General features: G+C 37.3%; 1 protein-coding gene across 9 annotated transcripts in view; it reads right to left on the bottom strand.

Annotated features, from left to right (window-relative positions):
• LOC105009667 (dpy-19 like 4) overlaps positions 1–14,897 on the bottom strand; it is a 56,808-nt gene extending 41,911 nt beyond the window's left edge. For 2 of the 9 annotated variants that reach the window (XM_013132885.3, XM_020044361.2), the window contains exons 1-5: positions 14,006–14,897; positions 13,149–13,257; positions 12,876–13,052; positions 12,464–12,588; positions 10,681–10,771 (exon numbers count right to left, since the gene is read on the bottom strand). In XM_013132885.3, coding sequence (XP_012988339.1) covers positions 10,681–10,771; positions 12,464–12,588; positions 12,876–13,052; positions 13,149–13,257; positions 14,006–14,077 — 574 coding nt within the window. In that variant the 5' untranslated portion in view covers positions 14,078–14,897. Of the gene's footprint in view, positions 1–10,680; positions 10,772–12,463; positions 12,589–12,809; positions 13,053–13,148; positions 13,258–13,496; positions 13,754–13,773; positions 13,943–13,962 lie in introns of those variants that run through there. The other 7 variants (XM_013132889.3, XM_013132886.4, XM_020044359.2 and 4 more) reach the window with 7 other exon arrangements.
• Positions 14,898–15,603: the final 706 nt, after the last annotated feature.

Below are 15,603 nucleotides of genomic sequence, written 5' to 3'. Positions count from 1 at the left end.
ATGTGTATGTGTTCAAGGTTGGTGTTAACTTGGAAGTTTTGAAATCGCAAGGTTTTGCGTTGTTTGGGGTGCGTTTGGGTGAACGCTTACACTGCGTTGTTAATATGGTTATTATGCGAGGCCTACTCTTTCGGCTTTTGCCTTTGTGCTGAAATTGCGAAATTGAATTTGCCTTCTAGTGTTGTGCTGATGGCTGGCACACGTGGGAGTGTTAGCCTGATAACTTCGGTTTGAATATGGAAATAATGTCCTAAATGTAATTAGAGGGATAGATTGGAAATTGGTATAATGATGCTTCTCTGATTTGGTAAACTATGGTCTTGTGGTTTCGTAATGAGGGGTTAAAATATTGTTTTCTCTCTCCTTGTATGGAGTGGGATGCAGACCATAGCGAAAGTTTTAATTTTAAGATAACTCGCTGTTTCCAATGAAGACTGGATTCAGCAAATATAGCCATAGCCTGCAAAAGAGGGTAAAATGACTACGGCCTGTTTATTCCCCAAATAACCAAAGCCTGTTTATTCCCAGAATAAATAACCCATAGGATTAGATGTTCTATTTTAAACGTTCAATTGGATTTGGTTCATTATTTACTTTCGCTTAGTTTGTATTTACCAACGATAACTGGAATACTACTTGTGTTTTTAAAACCTACGCCTGATGCTCGTTACTGGCGTTTAAATTCTATCCTGGGGTTCGCTCACTGATTGTTCCTTGATTTTAGTGAAGTCATATGTCTGTTTTCTGTTGACTTGTTGTGTAGATATTGATAAGCAGATGTATTTTTTATTTTTAATGAAATGCGATACTATAGGATGGGTTGGACACCACATCTGAATCTTCAGTTAACAAACGATGTAGGCTAAATTGATAGTATAGTCTGAAGACCATAAACAAACATTTGGCCTTGTTAAATGGCTCACCATATATGTGTGGAGCTCAGAGCTTCAGGAAGGGTGGGCAGGTCCACTGGGCTGGCTTCCGCCACCCTTAACATTATATCAAGGTAGCATATTACTAAGAGTTGAATTCGAGTGTTCAGCCTGTTCTCACCCATGTTAATTTTACCAACACAAGCATATTCAGTTTTGGGTTAATCAGACATTAAGTGAAAGCTAAATAAGTTTCCTCTTACTGGCTTTAATGTTTACATTTATGATTTCGAATCAAATTGTAGTAAGGGTGGAGACCGTAAGTCATCCAACATTGTTAATTGCTAGTACAAATTCAATGCCTTTGCATGAGATATGCGTGGAAGTAGCGATTTTGGCAGTCCGCCACTATTTTGAATGACATAGACTTACTTCTAAAATTGAGTGAATTCCCTAGACTTTAGGAGGTAAATTGAGTCATGATGTTTGTTGGTCTCAACTTAGTTTGGCCGTTGCCTATGGAAATGCTAATTTTAATGTGCTAATTTGGGAGATGTTTCAATATGCTTCCCTCACACGAGTGTGGTGTAATCATTTTTTATTTTCGCATTTGTTTTTCTTGGATTTTCAGTTTGCGACTTTTTATTGAATGCATTTTAGAATTTTCTTTTCATTTTTGGTCATGTAATGGTTCTGCTTTCAAGCTTGGAGTCATTTTTTGTTGACTCTGTCTTGAAAGCAGGGGGGATTGTATGAAATGATTATCTATGGTGAAAAAGAGTTGAACTTAGAGTTCAAAGCAAATTAAATAGGTACTTAAAGAAGTTACTTGAATAATCTAGTTTGTCTAATTGGGTTTTTGAAAAGTTTGTTTTATACAAAATCTAACATGGTTATGGTTGAGTGGAATACATCTTGCCATTTTGAAATGGTTTAGCTAAGAAATAACTAATTTGATGGGAGTGTTACTGTTCAGTTTGTATAATATTTGATTAGAAGTAATCATATTAATCTCATGCATTATGGAATAAGTGGGTAAAAACATGCAGGGAGCACATTTTGTTATTCCTTACATATTTACTAAATTTTGCCATGTTTTAATTGATACTGAGGAAGTAATTCTGCATCGGGTTATGTTTCTAGAAAACCAAGTTGAGAGGTCTTACATTGGGTTATGTTTCTAGAAAACCAAGTTGAGAGGTCTAAATTGTATATAGAGGTACAGACCCCCTGGAGCGCTCAACTCACTGACGAAAAAAACCAGTGTGTTGGGGGGAGCTGTTTGAGATAGGTTTTTTAACTTGTTTTAACTCTTTTAGAAGAGAAACAGACTTATTGGTGACATTATCAAAATTGGGTATTCTAATTTAATTTCTGTCATAGTAGACAATCATTGGAATGTTGATGGTTAACAGATGTTTCTGTGAGGTGAATAATGAGACAACATTTTTTGTTTACTATTGTCTGGCCTCAAGATAACACTACTCTGTCCTATGAGATTGGACTTATCCTTTGGTTAGTAGACCACACCACACTCCAGGGAGAGCTCTGGAGAGATGGGGGGGGTCATGATTTATGACAGGATCACAGAAGTGTCTTTTAGGTGCTAGGACTATAGGAGACTTGGAGACATTCACACTGAGTTTCATCTTGTAGAGAAATTAGGCTAAATAACAGTTATGTTAGCTGACCTTCAAGATGGTGTGAAATGTTTTGATTTGCAATAAGGTATTTGATCCTTTATGTGAAACAATGATGAATTTGATTGTAGTTCTGATACAACACAATCAGATGTAATTTATTATAGCAACTGTGATCTGGTTAAATTGACTGAGAATTGTCCATGAACTACTCTTTGGGAGTGGTACTTCAATGTAAGCAAACTATCTTAATTGATGAGTTTTTGGAACAGTAATGAGAAATGTGAAATTGTGTTCTTCTGTTCTTTATGTTGGTTGTTAAGTCAACTATAGAAAAGAGTGGAATTGTTATTTTGCTACACTAGCAGAACAGAAGCACCAGAGATGTTAATGTTTTAATGATACTGTTACTGATTACAACTGTTCTAATCTATTTGGACAAAAGAAGTAGAGAGATATTGGAAATATAGGGTTTGAGTGTTTGATAGTATGTGATTCTAATGTATCAGCGAGATGCAACAAGCTAACGTAATGGACATATGTGATGGTGTACTGTGCAGTTGCAATTAATCTTCTCAAGGATAATTCACACTTCAGATACAGGACACTTGAAAGCGATTCGGCAATAGAGGACTTGTTGGAGCCCAGAGAGAGACTGAGCTTGGCTTACAAGGACAACTGTGAGGTGGCTGAGGTGAAATGGATCTCACAGACACACAGACAGACTGTCCTACAGCTGAGAGAGGAGTCTACTCTGGCCCGCTGCACGTCTAGGTGCCGCACGTCTACATGATGCTGGTTTCCTGTGAGCTGGACTGATTCGAGTCCTGACGATTCTGCAATGTGATGGAGAAGGTAACCTCCGGTCGAGAGGATGGAGACACTACTGAGAGAGGAACCTGGGGTCGACGACACACGCAACAGGAGTGTGAAAGCTGTCTACCAACTCCCATTGAAGGCCTGCTGTACGACATCAAGTCTGGAGACTGGGTAGTCATCGAGGACTGCAAGAGAAAGCACTGGAGCAAGCCACGCTGGTTGGGTCCATACCAAGTTCAACTGGGCACTCAGTCTGCGGTCAAAGTTGCTGAACACCACACACTGTAAGAAGGCTCCATGATTAGAAGATACAGCGAAAGAATAGGTAAATTGAAGTTACCTAAGGGTGGCGTGGGTTGTGGTGCTAGTAACCAACAACTCCAACACATCCTGCGACCATGGAGCCAGAGAGACAAGGACCATGGAACCCCTTCAGGAGGTCCGGAGGAATTGGGTGCCTGCTGATTTTTAAGTATTATCATCACCATACCGATAGTGTGGATTTCTAAACCGCACTGTGATGATCATGGACAGATTGTAAATAGGACACCTAATGAAGCAAGGAAAGAGACATTTGTACACCATGAGAAGAGGCCCGATGAGAAGAGGCCCGATGAGAAGAGGCCCCACAGATACAGACAGGGTCTGATTTCAAACAGACTTTGTTAATCTCTTGTGACATGATGAATTGCCCCCCGGATGGGGATTGCTATGTGCTGACAAGCCCAGTATTGAAGGATAATGAGTGGTATTGGACTCACCTGAATACAGGAGGGAACTCTATGTACCCCTCACACCATTCTCCCAACCAAGTGAATAGGTGGAGATGTTATGATAATGATTATTGTACTGTTAACATTTCCAAACCACTAGGAGTAATCCAGGATTACTGATGTTTCGGTACCAATGGGGGTACCACCACTTGCAGATCACCCGACTTCCCTAAAGGTAGACCCGCTATGATATGTCCCTTAACAGTTGCACGTACTACGGTAGCTCCTACTCCTGTACCACGTTGTTCTGAACCAGGTAGAGTAAGGAGAGCACTGTTAGAGCCAGACAACATAGCCCTTAGGATAATGGTTGACTATGCAAAACACAAGAACATGACTTATTGTTGGATTTGCCAACACATACCAACATCTTCACATTCTCCTATGTTAACCCCTAACCCATTTTCAGTAGCAGACTGGCAGGCATATGGTTGGGCGGATGTGGCAGCACAAATGATGCCGCCAGATAGGGACTGTTATTCCCCGTCAGCCATTCCTGACAGGCAGAGCGGGGCTAACATTGGATTTGGTCTATATGGTAATGGTCCAGGAGCAGAACATCTGTGATGACTTAGGAAGTACATCTAATTGGCATGAGAGGACTTTGTAACAGTGATAAATTGAAGGATGCATTCAGTAATATGTGTTTACGCACTCACGTGTCGATGCTGCATATCCCATACTGTCAATATGTCACCTGAAATCATTTCCTTTGACCTATGATTTTAACATAAGTTTTGCTGTACTATGTTATGATTCTGTATGATGACTATGTGTGATCTTGGAGTTAATACGAAGGTAATCGTCTAGAAGAATGTAAAGGAGGATCCAGACATTTCAGATTTGTTCTGTTCTCTAATCATTAAGGGTAATGATATTGACTGGGTCATGTTGTTAAAGAGTACTGTTTTGTTGCATTCTACATCCTAATGAGTGAACTGTTTAAGGTTTGATACCAAGGTTTGACATGGTATCAAAGAGGATGGAGTGTTATGGAAATTTTGAACTAAGGTGCATTTGAGAAATGTCTGTCTTTCTATTGGCTGATAAGTAAATCTGTACTTTGATTGGGACACACGTCTGTATAATATCAGAGGATTATTAGGTATTTCTGCCTAGAAGAAGGATGTATTCTTTGTCGTCCTATACATGTATGAATGAGTTACTAGTTAAAGATACCGAGAGGGGTCTGGTGTTTGAATAGGAGACATCCTTGACCGGCACGTGTGGATTAGAGGGGTACTCGTAAATCTGTATAACCCTTTAATGTCTCTGTTGACTATCCAGACATTGTGTCTCCTCAGGAGTTGAGAAGGATAAGGTGGGGGGACAGCCCGCCCTTTGGGTAAACTCTTGTGACAAGACCGATGGCAGCATCTTACCACACCCCTTTTTCTATGTAATAAATACGGATTGTTCATGTATGGAGTTAGAGACACCTCAGACGATTATGTGTGTGTAAACGGTTGACGTGTCTCTCATAATAGTCTCTGTGCATAATAGTTAATAAAACGGTTATAATGTACAAAGATAATTTTGTCTCTGTGTCCCTTACTCCGAGTGTCGATACATTGGAATTTCCATCACAAAATACACATGCTAATATACGATACAGTGGTGTACCAATTTTGATTCTAGTTCGAAAATGTGTAGGTTAGATTTCTAACTGAGAAATTTTAAAGGAGTTTGAATTCTGTAATTACCACCTCCACAATATCCATGCCACTGATCGTGTACTGTTCATGTAAAGGATTTGGTGTTAAACGAATTGCACTCACAAAACAGTTAAAAACAACTATACGGCACTATACCCCACTGTAATGTATATTTTTTGCAGAAAAACTATTCAGTACCGCAGTGAATTTATTGTATGAAATACTCAGGAGACTTACAAGTATAATGTGAAATCATGGGGCACTTCGCATACATCCAGCAAAAAATGTTTTGCTCCTTCTTTAACCCCCAATGTGACACACTATACTGTACATGGAATACATATTGCATCATTAGTTAGTAGCTAGGAGTCTGGTATGTGATTTATGAACAGGTTCAGATAATGGTTAATTGAGATAGGGCATCACAAAGACATTGATTTAAGTGGAAAGAAAACACTCAACCTACTATCCCAGCTACATTTAGAGCCAAACTACCAATAAACTCAACTTGTGCCTAAGAAACAACAAATGCAATAGCAAAGGTTATGGCAATGGATCTGCAGCCTTGCCAAATAAATGCCAATGTGTAAATAGTCATTTAAATTATCAACAAGAGCTGGACATAGTTGCCATGAATATATATCTTTTTTGACATTGTTATTGTTGTAAGCCTTCTATTTATGTTAGTTGTGGAAGTTCAAGTTTATTCACACGTTCAATATTATTTTTATTTTTACATTGTATTTAAATAACTTGTTTTAATAAAAGCTATTGTTTTTTTTTATTTACAAAATAAGGCCAAATGTTCTTACTAGTGTAGTTGGCACTGTCGTAAGTCAAATTGAAGACAAAATCAGCAGAGTATCAAATATTTTTTTTCCCTCACTGAATGTCACCTGAAACTTCCTTTGACCAGTGATTTTAACATAAAATATTTTGCTGTACTAGGTTATAGTCCTGTGTAATGAAAACAGGTGATTTTAAAGTTATAAGAGGTAATGTTCCTGACTCATGCCAACAAGGACAATTTTCATAAAAGATCATGTTGTTTAAGAGCATTGTTAGTAGTAGTCTAAAGCCTAATGAGTTGATGTTTAATGATCTGAGTAAAATTGGTTAAAAGTTGCATGTTAACAATACATGACATTTCATGATATAGGGAAATTTCTTGAACTGATGTAATTTAGTCCAATACATGTATAAATGAGTTACTGGTTAAAAGACCTGAGTCTCTATGTTTAGATAAGAAAAGGAATGTAGGAGAAGGAGATCTGTTATTTGTTTATGGTAATCATTGTATGGTGTCAGAAGATCATTGGATTATCCATTAATCGGTCTGTTTTAACCATCAGTTTATCTGTTCTTTGTAAAGATGCTATGTGTCCCTTTAGAGTTGAAAAGGTTACCCACAAGGCCCTTGGTTTAATGTGGGGGAGGACAGCCTGCCCCTTGGTTAAAACCTAGGTATTGATAGAACAGAGGGAATGTATATTATTGACATAGGACACTGGTGCAGCATCTTACCACACCGCTTTTCTATAGTAATAAATAATCTGACTCTTCTGTGTTGCCTCAGATGCATGTTATGATTAGGCTTAGGACGCATCTTTCTATTTGCAAATATAAAATAAACTTAATTGTGCCAAGGGAATTTTGTTTCTGTACATACATCTTTAAGAGTTCCTATCCTTCTGTAATTTAGATTCTATGTACGCACAGTGGTTCCTCATTCTGTAGACTCCCCATGGCACCTCAAACCCGTTCTGATTGCAAATGATATCATTGAATGTATTCTGGTGACCACATTGTTTGGCATTTGGTTGAGCACGACAGCATGTCAGATAAATATGAACATGGACATTCGCAGTGTTACCCTAGGTGCCATAATAGGTTTTTAGTTACATCTACCAGTGATGCGCTAATTAATGTCACTTTAGGCTATCGTATGGGCCATCTCCACTATTCATAGTTTACTTAATACTAATGGGTGGTTGACCCTGCACGCCCCTTCCCTGTTGGGGGAACAGACTCCATACGGTCATTACTGGATTCGCAGTCAGAAGACATACATATTTTTCAAAGGGCTGGCTTGGATGATGCACTTTGGTAACCCTAAGAGCATCCGTTGTGATTTGACCTGTAACGGCCCCATCTGGCTGTCATGTGCCTGCATGTCGTGAAATGGCTAAATCCCCAACCATTAAGGCCAACCATTAAGTCTCAAAGCAAATGGTGTGTCATTAGATTAAATGTTGGCAAAAGAATGGGGTGTCTGTACTCTGATTGGTAAGCATGGCGGTACACTCATACCCACCAAAGATTCTAACGTAACTAATATCCTTAATCACTTGAAGGATTTACAAGAACTAGTGCATAGTGAAATCTCACCGGAGTGGGATACGTTTTTTTTATTACATTCGTGATTGGGACCATAATCTATGCTTAAATTTATTTTTAAAACAATGCACAATTGTTTCCTGTTTTAAGTTGGTTATTCCTTTGACAGCACATTTTTTGTTCAAACTTTTCCTGTCAACAATGTGCAATCAGTACACATGCATGAATTGTTGTCTGGTCCTGACCAATATGGTGATCTGACTGAGGACCAGATAAATGTTGTTTCTGGCTCCCCGGGCTGTGCTCCCTTTGGCAAGAAAGATACCCATGATGATGCAATTAATGAAAACAATTCAAAGGTGTGAGGATTTATGTTCTGGGGACCCACTGGAAGTTTTCTAGGTGAAAGCAAATTAAGGAACATTTCAAACTTAGTTATCATACAATTACATTTACTGTTTACATTTTAGCCATTAGGCAGACACTCTTATTCAGAGCGAGTTACAGTAAGTGCAGTAATAAGTTCATTCTAATCAATAAATGATTTATTGGCAATACTCAGTGCTGGAAAGAGGACCATTCAAGTAATAACCATGAAACATAAAAACTGGACAACATCAGTAGAGGCAGTGGACCCATTTCAAGTACTCAATGAAAAGGTGAGATTTTAGATATTTTTTTTGGTATCCTAGCTTTAGGAGGAAGCTGGTTCCACCACTGAGGTGCCAGGACCGAGAAGAGTTTTGATTGCGTGGATCGGGAACTGCCACAAACAGGCGGAATGGCCAAGAGCACAGAGGTGGCATTGATTGCCTGAAGGTAGGGAGAAGCTCCTCTTTTTGCTCCGTAGGCAAGTACCATAGCCTTTAAACAGATTTATGCTTCACCTGAAAGCCAGTTTAGTGTGTAAAGAAGAGAGGGTGAAATGGGAGAACTTGGGAAGGTTGAACACCACGCGGACCACTGCTTTCTGAATGAGTTGCAGTGGTTTTGGCAGGCGCTGTAGAAAGATGTCATTGTTTTCTATAATTTGTTTACATTGTTTCTATATACTATAGCATTCATATTGCATAATTCTATGTGAAGTGTGGCAGTGTGGTCTGGCTGGGAAGGTGTCCAACAGTGACCTCATCTGGAGTGGTTATGTTATATTAGGAACTCCCAGACTGACTGCAGGTGGATCTACTAATTGCTTTGTTTCATCCTCTATAGAAAGTGGAGCAGTGGCTGGTATACGAGGAGAGAGAGAGCTGAAAAGCTAGAAGGCCAGTGTCAGTTGGCTGGAACAATGGCGGACCTGTGACTAAACAGTCTGTTTTAGGAAGGATTGAAGCATATGACCTAATAACTGTTGGTTTGTTCTTTTGTTGTTTGTGAAGATTTTGTTTGGTGGAAAACAGGATGTAAAATCAGTTATTGACACAAATGCCATTTTTGCAGACTGATTATTTGCACCAACCTGCATACCTGTGGACAGGATAATGCCGAACCTGTCACAAAAGGAATAGGAGTAGGGGGAGTGGACTATGAGTAGGTTACGTATGTTTTTACCATATAAGAGAATAAATGCCAACCTAGGGGGAGTAGCCTGATCCTACAGGCACACAAAATATGTTGCACCCAAACATTTTGAAGAACAGAGTTTTAGCCATTTTGGTATGAATGCCAGTACGACACTTCCTATACAGGTAAAATACCTTGACAGCAGAGACGTCGTTTTTTAGATCCACAGATAATTGTACATACACATTCTCGTGTCAAAGCGACCAGGCTTTTCCTGCATCTGGATTGCTACACAATAAATTGAATTCTGTACTTAAATGATTACGTAGACAGGACCAGACTTAAATCCTAAATGCTTGTAGTCCAGGAATACATTCACTACTTTCATTATATAGTACTAATTGTGACATTGAGAAACAATATGGCTAGATCATATTTGACGTAGGGGTCCCAAATAACATATCTTTACAAACAATATGTCAGATTATAGATATTAAATTATCAAGAAGGTTATATTCTCCTATACTAATTATCTACCTGTCTCCTCAGCAATGTTCTAAGTGGGATACTTTTTCAAAGTAACTGAAGTTCTAGAGACACCTCAAGAATGTTCAAAGTACACCATCTGCATCTGGGCTCAATTTGAATAGTTATGTACAACAGATAATTGCGTTTATCATTTCTAAAATGAAGAAATACAGCTTTGGAAAAAATTAAGAGACCATTGCAACTTTTTCTTTCCTTCCCATAAAAGTCGAAAAGGAAGGTTTTGAGTGATGAAGAGAAGGGTTAAAATTAAGACACCATTGCAAATTGAACGCTTCTGTTCCTCACTCAAAATGTTCCTTTGCAACTTTTTTGGAAAGGAAAGAAAAAGGTGCAGTGGTCTCTTAATTTCCAGAGCTGTATGTATTTAATCAATTTGTAATTATGGGGAAATAGGTAGATTGATGGCAATTATAAATTCAGTGTACAACACAACAAAGTGAAGAGAATTAAGAATTCAGACCTCTTCAAAAAAAAAAAAAAGAAAGAAAATGTATCAGCTAATGATTAATTTCGGAATAGATTAAGCCATTACCTCTTTCAAAGGAGGGTGCTGTCAACATGTGTTTGTAGTAGTAATAGTAGACTCCACTGCCACCCTGGAAGGTGATTTCCCGCTCCAGCTCCTGATAAGAAATAACATGATGAGAACTGTGCATCTTCCTCTACATATCTAACAATTGAAAGCAAGAACAGGTGGGGTGACAAACAATAGGGAAGAACAATATGACTCCGCTCTACCTCAACATATGTAGTAGTCTGTTTGGGTTATCATTCTACTTCTTGCATCTTCTTGTTATGCAAAACAACTGCCAACAACATCATCACCATCATATTTGGTGCAAATGTATATATAAATGTATACATAATTATATAGTTGATGGTGGAAACATTTATCAAACTTCGCAGTTAGGATTTTTTTTAAATCCTAGGAATTAGGATTTACCACATAAAATGCCAGTACTCTGAAATAGGGTTTAACATTTTGCAAAAAATCTAACAATCTTCCAAAATCTACCTAGAGAAAATGTAAAGAAATGACAGTGCTTCCCGGGAACTCTTGTTCAAAACGGAAGCGCTACTTAAAAGCAAAAACAAATCCGATATGAACATAGGAATTGAAGTAGGGCTGTCACGATATCAGATTTCCACTACACCATTATCATAGCCAAAATAATTCACAATAATGATAAAATTGCGGTATCTATAGAAAATCTGTAGAAAAAAAGAATAATAATAATGCTATTAATCTAATTAATCATCAACTTTGTTCACTGTGTGTTTTGTCTCTTTTTTGGCAAATTATTTATACTCAAAATAGGAGTGTAGGGAGGTCGAGAGAGAATGTAACCATAACTGTACAAATACAAAAAATAAGCCTATAAAAATAACAATTACACTTAATGGAGAGTGAAAACGCAACAAGATAAACAGATGAACAAAATACACACAAGACCTAACACAGACGTTTAAAAAAAAGATACAACTAATTTTCACCTAGTGAATAGACTACAAAAACAGCACATCATTGTGGATCTCTGGTAGGGGTTCTCTTGAGGCTGACAAGTTGATTTCAATGCCTGTGTATAAGCCCAGACTCCTAGTTTAATCACATGCATAGGTGTCATTAATAAGCTATAGAAAAACAGAGAGGAGTTTTTGGAAAAATACAACATAAATGTAGGTTATTTTGCAGTAATTTGCTTTGAATTTTTGTCATATTTTGTTATGTTATTTTCTATATTTTTAAATAATGATAGGACACTACTGAAATTACAAAGATAAACTAACATTTAATATTCATCCTGCAAAACAGGAAAAATCTACTGATTTGCAGGAACAAAGAGCTGGAGCTTGTTTGTCTTCTTTCAGCCATGTGGCTAATTTAAAGCTACAATTTCTCAAATACTGAAAACAGTTGTTAAAAAAGGCCCTTTTCAAATACAAAATAATTTAAAATCTACTGAGGAGAATAATAGAACAAAGACATTTTCAGTAATTCTACATATGTTGATGCAGATTTTACAAAAACAAACTGTAAAAAAATCAGAGAAATATACTTCATTTTATGTAAATTAAATTACTTTATAAGCACTATCACGTATACTGACAATAATTTTAACTCCTTGTCACAATGAATTATTTGCCATTCAGGAGCCCCAAATGTAGATATTGTGCTGGTCTGTAAATGTTCTGTATTATGTATTTTTATAACCCATCCAGATAAAATACTAAAAGCAATGTTTTCTGAGAAGTTGCTGCTAAGACAGAGTGCCATTATAGCACAAATAGACTACACCTAGGCTGCTACAACCTACCTGTCTGCTAGAAAACCAGAACTTCCTTTCATGGTAGGTAGAGAGATACACAGCATACATCATGCCACATGTAACAGCTGCCAGGCATCCGAAGAACAACTTCACTAGACGCTGAAACAAAAGTGCTGCAGAGTACAAATGGAAATTGTTTAAACACAAAGTTAATGTCAAACAAAAGTCATGCAACTAACATGTTTTACTGTGCGGTATCCCCAGGAAACTTGGGCACAACATTGGGAGGAAGTATATGAAGTGTAATTGTAGTCCAAACTTGGGTTAAATAAAGTCAAAAACTAGGTTGTTTTTGCAATATAATCTCTTTTTGACAAAATATTTATCAACCAACCATTTTGTTTGATGGAATGAATACACCCCTGGTAAAAGAGAAGAAACAAAAAAGAGATCCACTAACATCTGCAAGCGTTCCGGGCTCTTTTGACAGGACAGGGATTTTGACCGTCTGCTACCTCTTTAATATTTTTCTCTTTCTCCTCCTTTTCATCTTTCTGTTCCTCCTGGTTGCAACAGAAAGCTCCACCAGCTCCATTTGTGTTCTTTGAACACATCTCCATCAGACTATCCTTGTCCACTGGTAAAATAAAAAATAAAACAATTCTTAACCAACATACATTTCTTTCCCGAAGGTAACCAAAACAGGAAAAGCTTTGATACCATTAAGTGTTACCTTTAATACTATTTTCAATTTGGGGTGCAGATTCAGATTGCTTTTGTTCCTCGCCCTCACATTCTCCCTCTCTCACCACTGTTTTCCGACATCTCAACTCTGCCATCTCCTATTACACAAATCATAAAAGGCATATGCAAATCCTGGTTAAAAGATACTGTACTTCAATGCCTATTCCGCATGCAATAATTTCCGGTCTATTAACGTTGGCTAGAACCAACTGTCAGCAAAGGATAGCACACCGACAGCGTCATAATTCCCTATCTGCACAAACTGGTATTTAGAATAGCTAGCTAGTTTAGCCAGTGGTTGAGGGAAAAGGCTACTCTCCAGCAGAAGCTTCCTCACCGATCCAGTTCGCCTGCTGTACTTCTCTCCTGTGCTAAGGCCGTTAAATGAATAGGTAAAGTTAGCTACAAGGTAGCTAACTTAAAGATATACATAGTTACATACTAGCGTTAGATTGCAAACTAAAACTTCGTTTGCTGCAATTCTAAAATGTTATTGTGCTATTTAAGGTTATATTCAACAAATTAACTTTTGAGTGATTTTTTTAGTGATGTTTATTTAACGGAGTAGTACCAGAGACCTACACTGAGAAACCACTGAGAAATATGGTAACAACCTAGCCACAATACCCGAGAAACAGAAGAGTGGCAACGAGCGGTTCCGGAAAATAATTATCCATGGCATTGTTGAGCCATGCAGATGCTGCGTAGAAGTTTGTATTTTCTGTAAATATTGCAAAAACTATTTGTATTTCCACGTAGTAGTAATGGTTGTAAACTTCTGTGTTGAGAAAATAATGTTTTACCGTCAGTTTCGTTTTATTCCAAGAGCTACATAAACTACATTACCAAGGAGCCTTGTCGATGTGAACGTAACCTGTGTTTGTTTTCGTTTGCGACAGTGACAACCGGTGCCAACATAATTTTGTAAAAAAAATAGACCGAAATAGTCGACGCGTCATAATCCCCATAAAACCAAGCGGCAAAGTGCTATACTGGCTAATTTCCGGTTCGTTTCGCATTTTCCCCATTCATTATTCCCATAAGGGATTTTAGAATCGCGTAAAATAAGTTCTGTGGTTCATGTAGACTTACTCCACCTTTTTGATAACCGTTTAAATCTCGTCAAAACAAGGCGACGAATGTCAACATATTTGCTTAAATTACCCCTACAAACGTGTATATGCTAATTAGCAACATAACATTCCTAAAGACTACAAGTCCCTAAAGTAAACTTCCTTACGTCATTTCTAACCTTCGCTATCGTTCCGAATTTTTTTATTTTTTATTTTTTATTATTGAATCAAATTTTACAGACAAAATAGGTATTGAACAAATAACATTAACTAACAATTTTCAAAGGCAGACATATTGCAAAATACAATAAATAACAGTAACGAAGTCTCAAATCAAATTTACAATCAAGAAAGACAAAACCAAAAAAAAGAGAAAAGAAAATAAAAAAGAAAAGTTAAATCAGTTCTTGCAAGGGGTAAAGGAGCTAAAGTACACTTATTTCAATGAAGAAATTGGCTACTGTAGAAGCTTTTCCATTTGAAAGGATGCAAAGCGAAGCAGCTAGAGCTTTAAGTTCATTAGTAAAATGAGGAAAGGACGGGGGTTTTCAGAAATCTGCCTTTATGAATGAAGTATTTAGCAAATTCAAAAAGATTATTAACCAAGTAGTGTTGTGGACAATCTTTCTTAAGTACACCAAACTTAATCTGTTTGTATTCGAGGGGATTTACACATGAAATAATACATGACAGTTTACTGTACAATTGAGACAATTTTTTTTTTGAGTGATTACAATAATAAAAAATATGTTCAGTGGTTTCAATATTCGTTTCACAAAACTGACAAAGAGTTTTCTCCGACATCAAATTTAGATTTCAGGAATTCTTTGGAAGGGTATATGTCATTTAGAATTTTAAAATGAACTTCTTTCACTTTAGGGAGACTTGGAAAGGTAAGATAATCCATTCTCAATTCCTTTACCTCTTCCGGGTTAGAATCTTTGAAAATATAGTAACGTTTAATTATATTTGGATGAAGTCTATCAATAAAAATACTTCTAAGGTATTTGTTGTTGAGTTTATGATCTCTAATAGATAATTCACACAGAGAAGGAGATGGGAGAGAGAATGTCACAGAATAGGGTTGAGATAAATGAAGTTTAAATAATGCTGATTTAATAACCATGTATTCTTATGTTTTTGATTTATTAAATTGTATGCTGCAGCCAGGTTAGGGAAATATGATTGAATACAATAACCATCAAAGTTTAAAACTCCATACATAACACTCACTCAGACTTCACACCTGGCTCAGATAGAGACAGGATTAAAACCCCACAATTAACATACAAATGAAACTGCCCCCTATACAGCAGGAAGAGACCTTCTGTCTCCAGCCCCCTGATGTTCTAGTCTAGGTTAGGACAATAG

Source organism: Esox lucius, chromosome 10, assembly GCF_011004845.1.
Source record: "Esox lucius isolate fEsoLuc1 chromosome 10, fEsoLuc1.pri, whole genome shotgun sequence".
NCBI classification, from domain to species: Eukaryota; Metazoa; Chordata; class Actinopteri; order Esociformes; family Esocidae; genus Esox; species Esox lucius.
The sequence above is the reverse complement of the archived record's forward strand: the minus strand, read 5'-3'. Positions and strand labels throughout refer to the sequence as shown.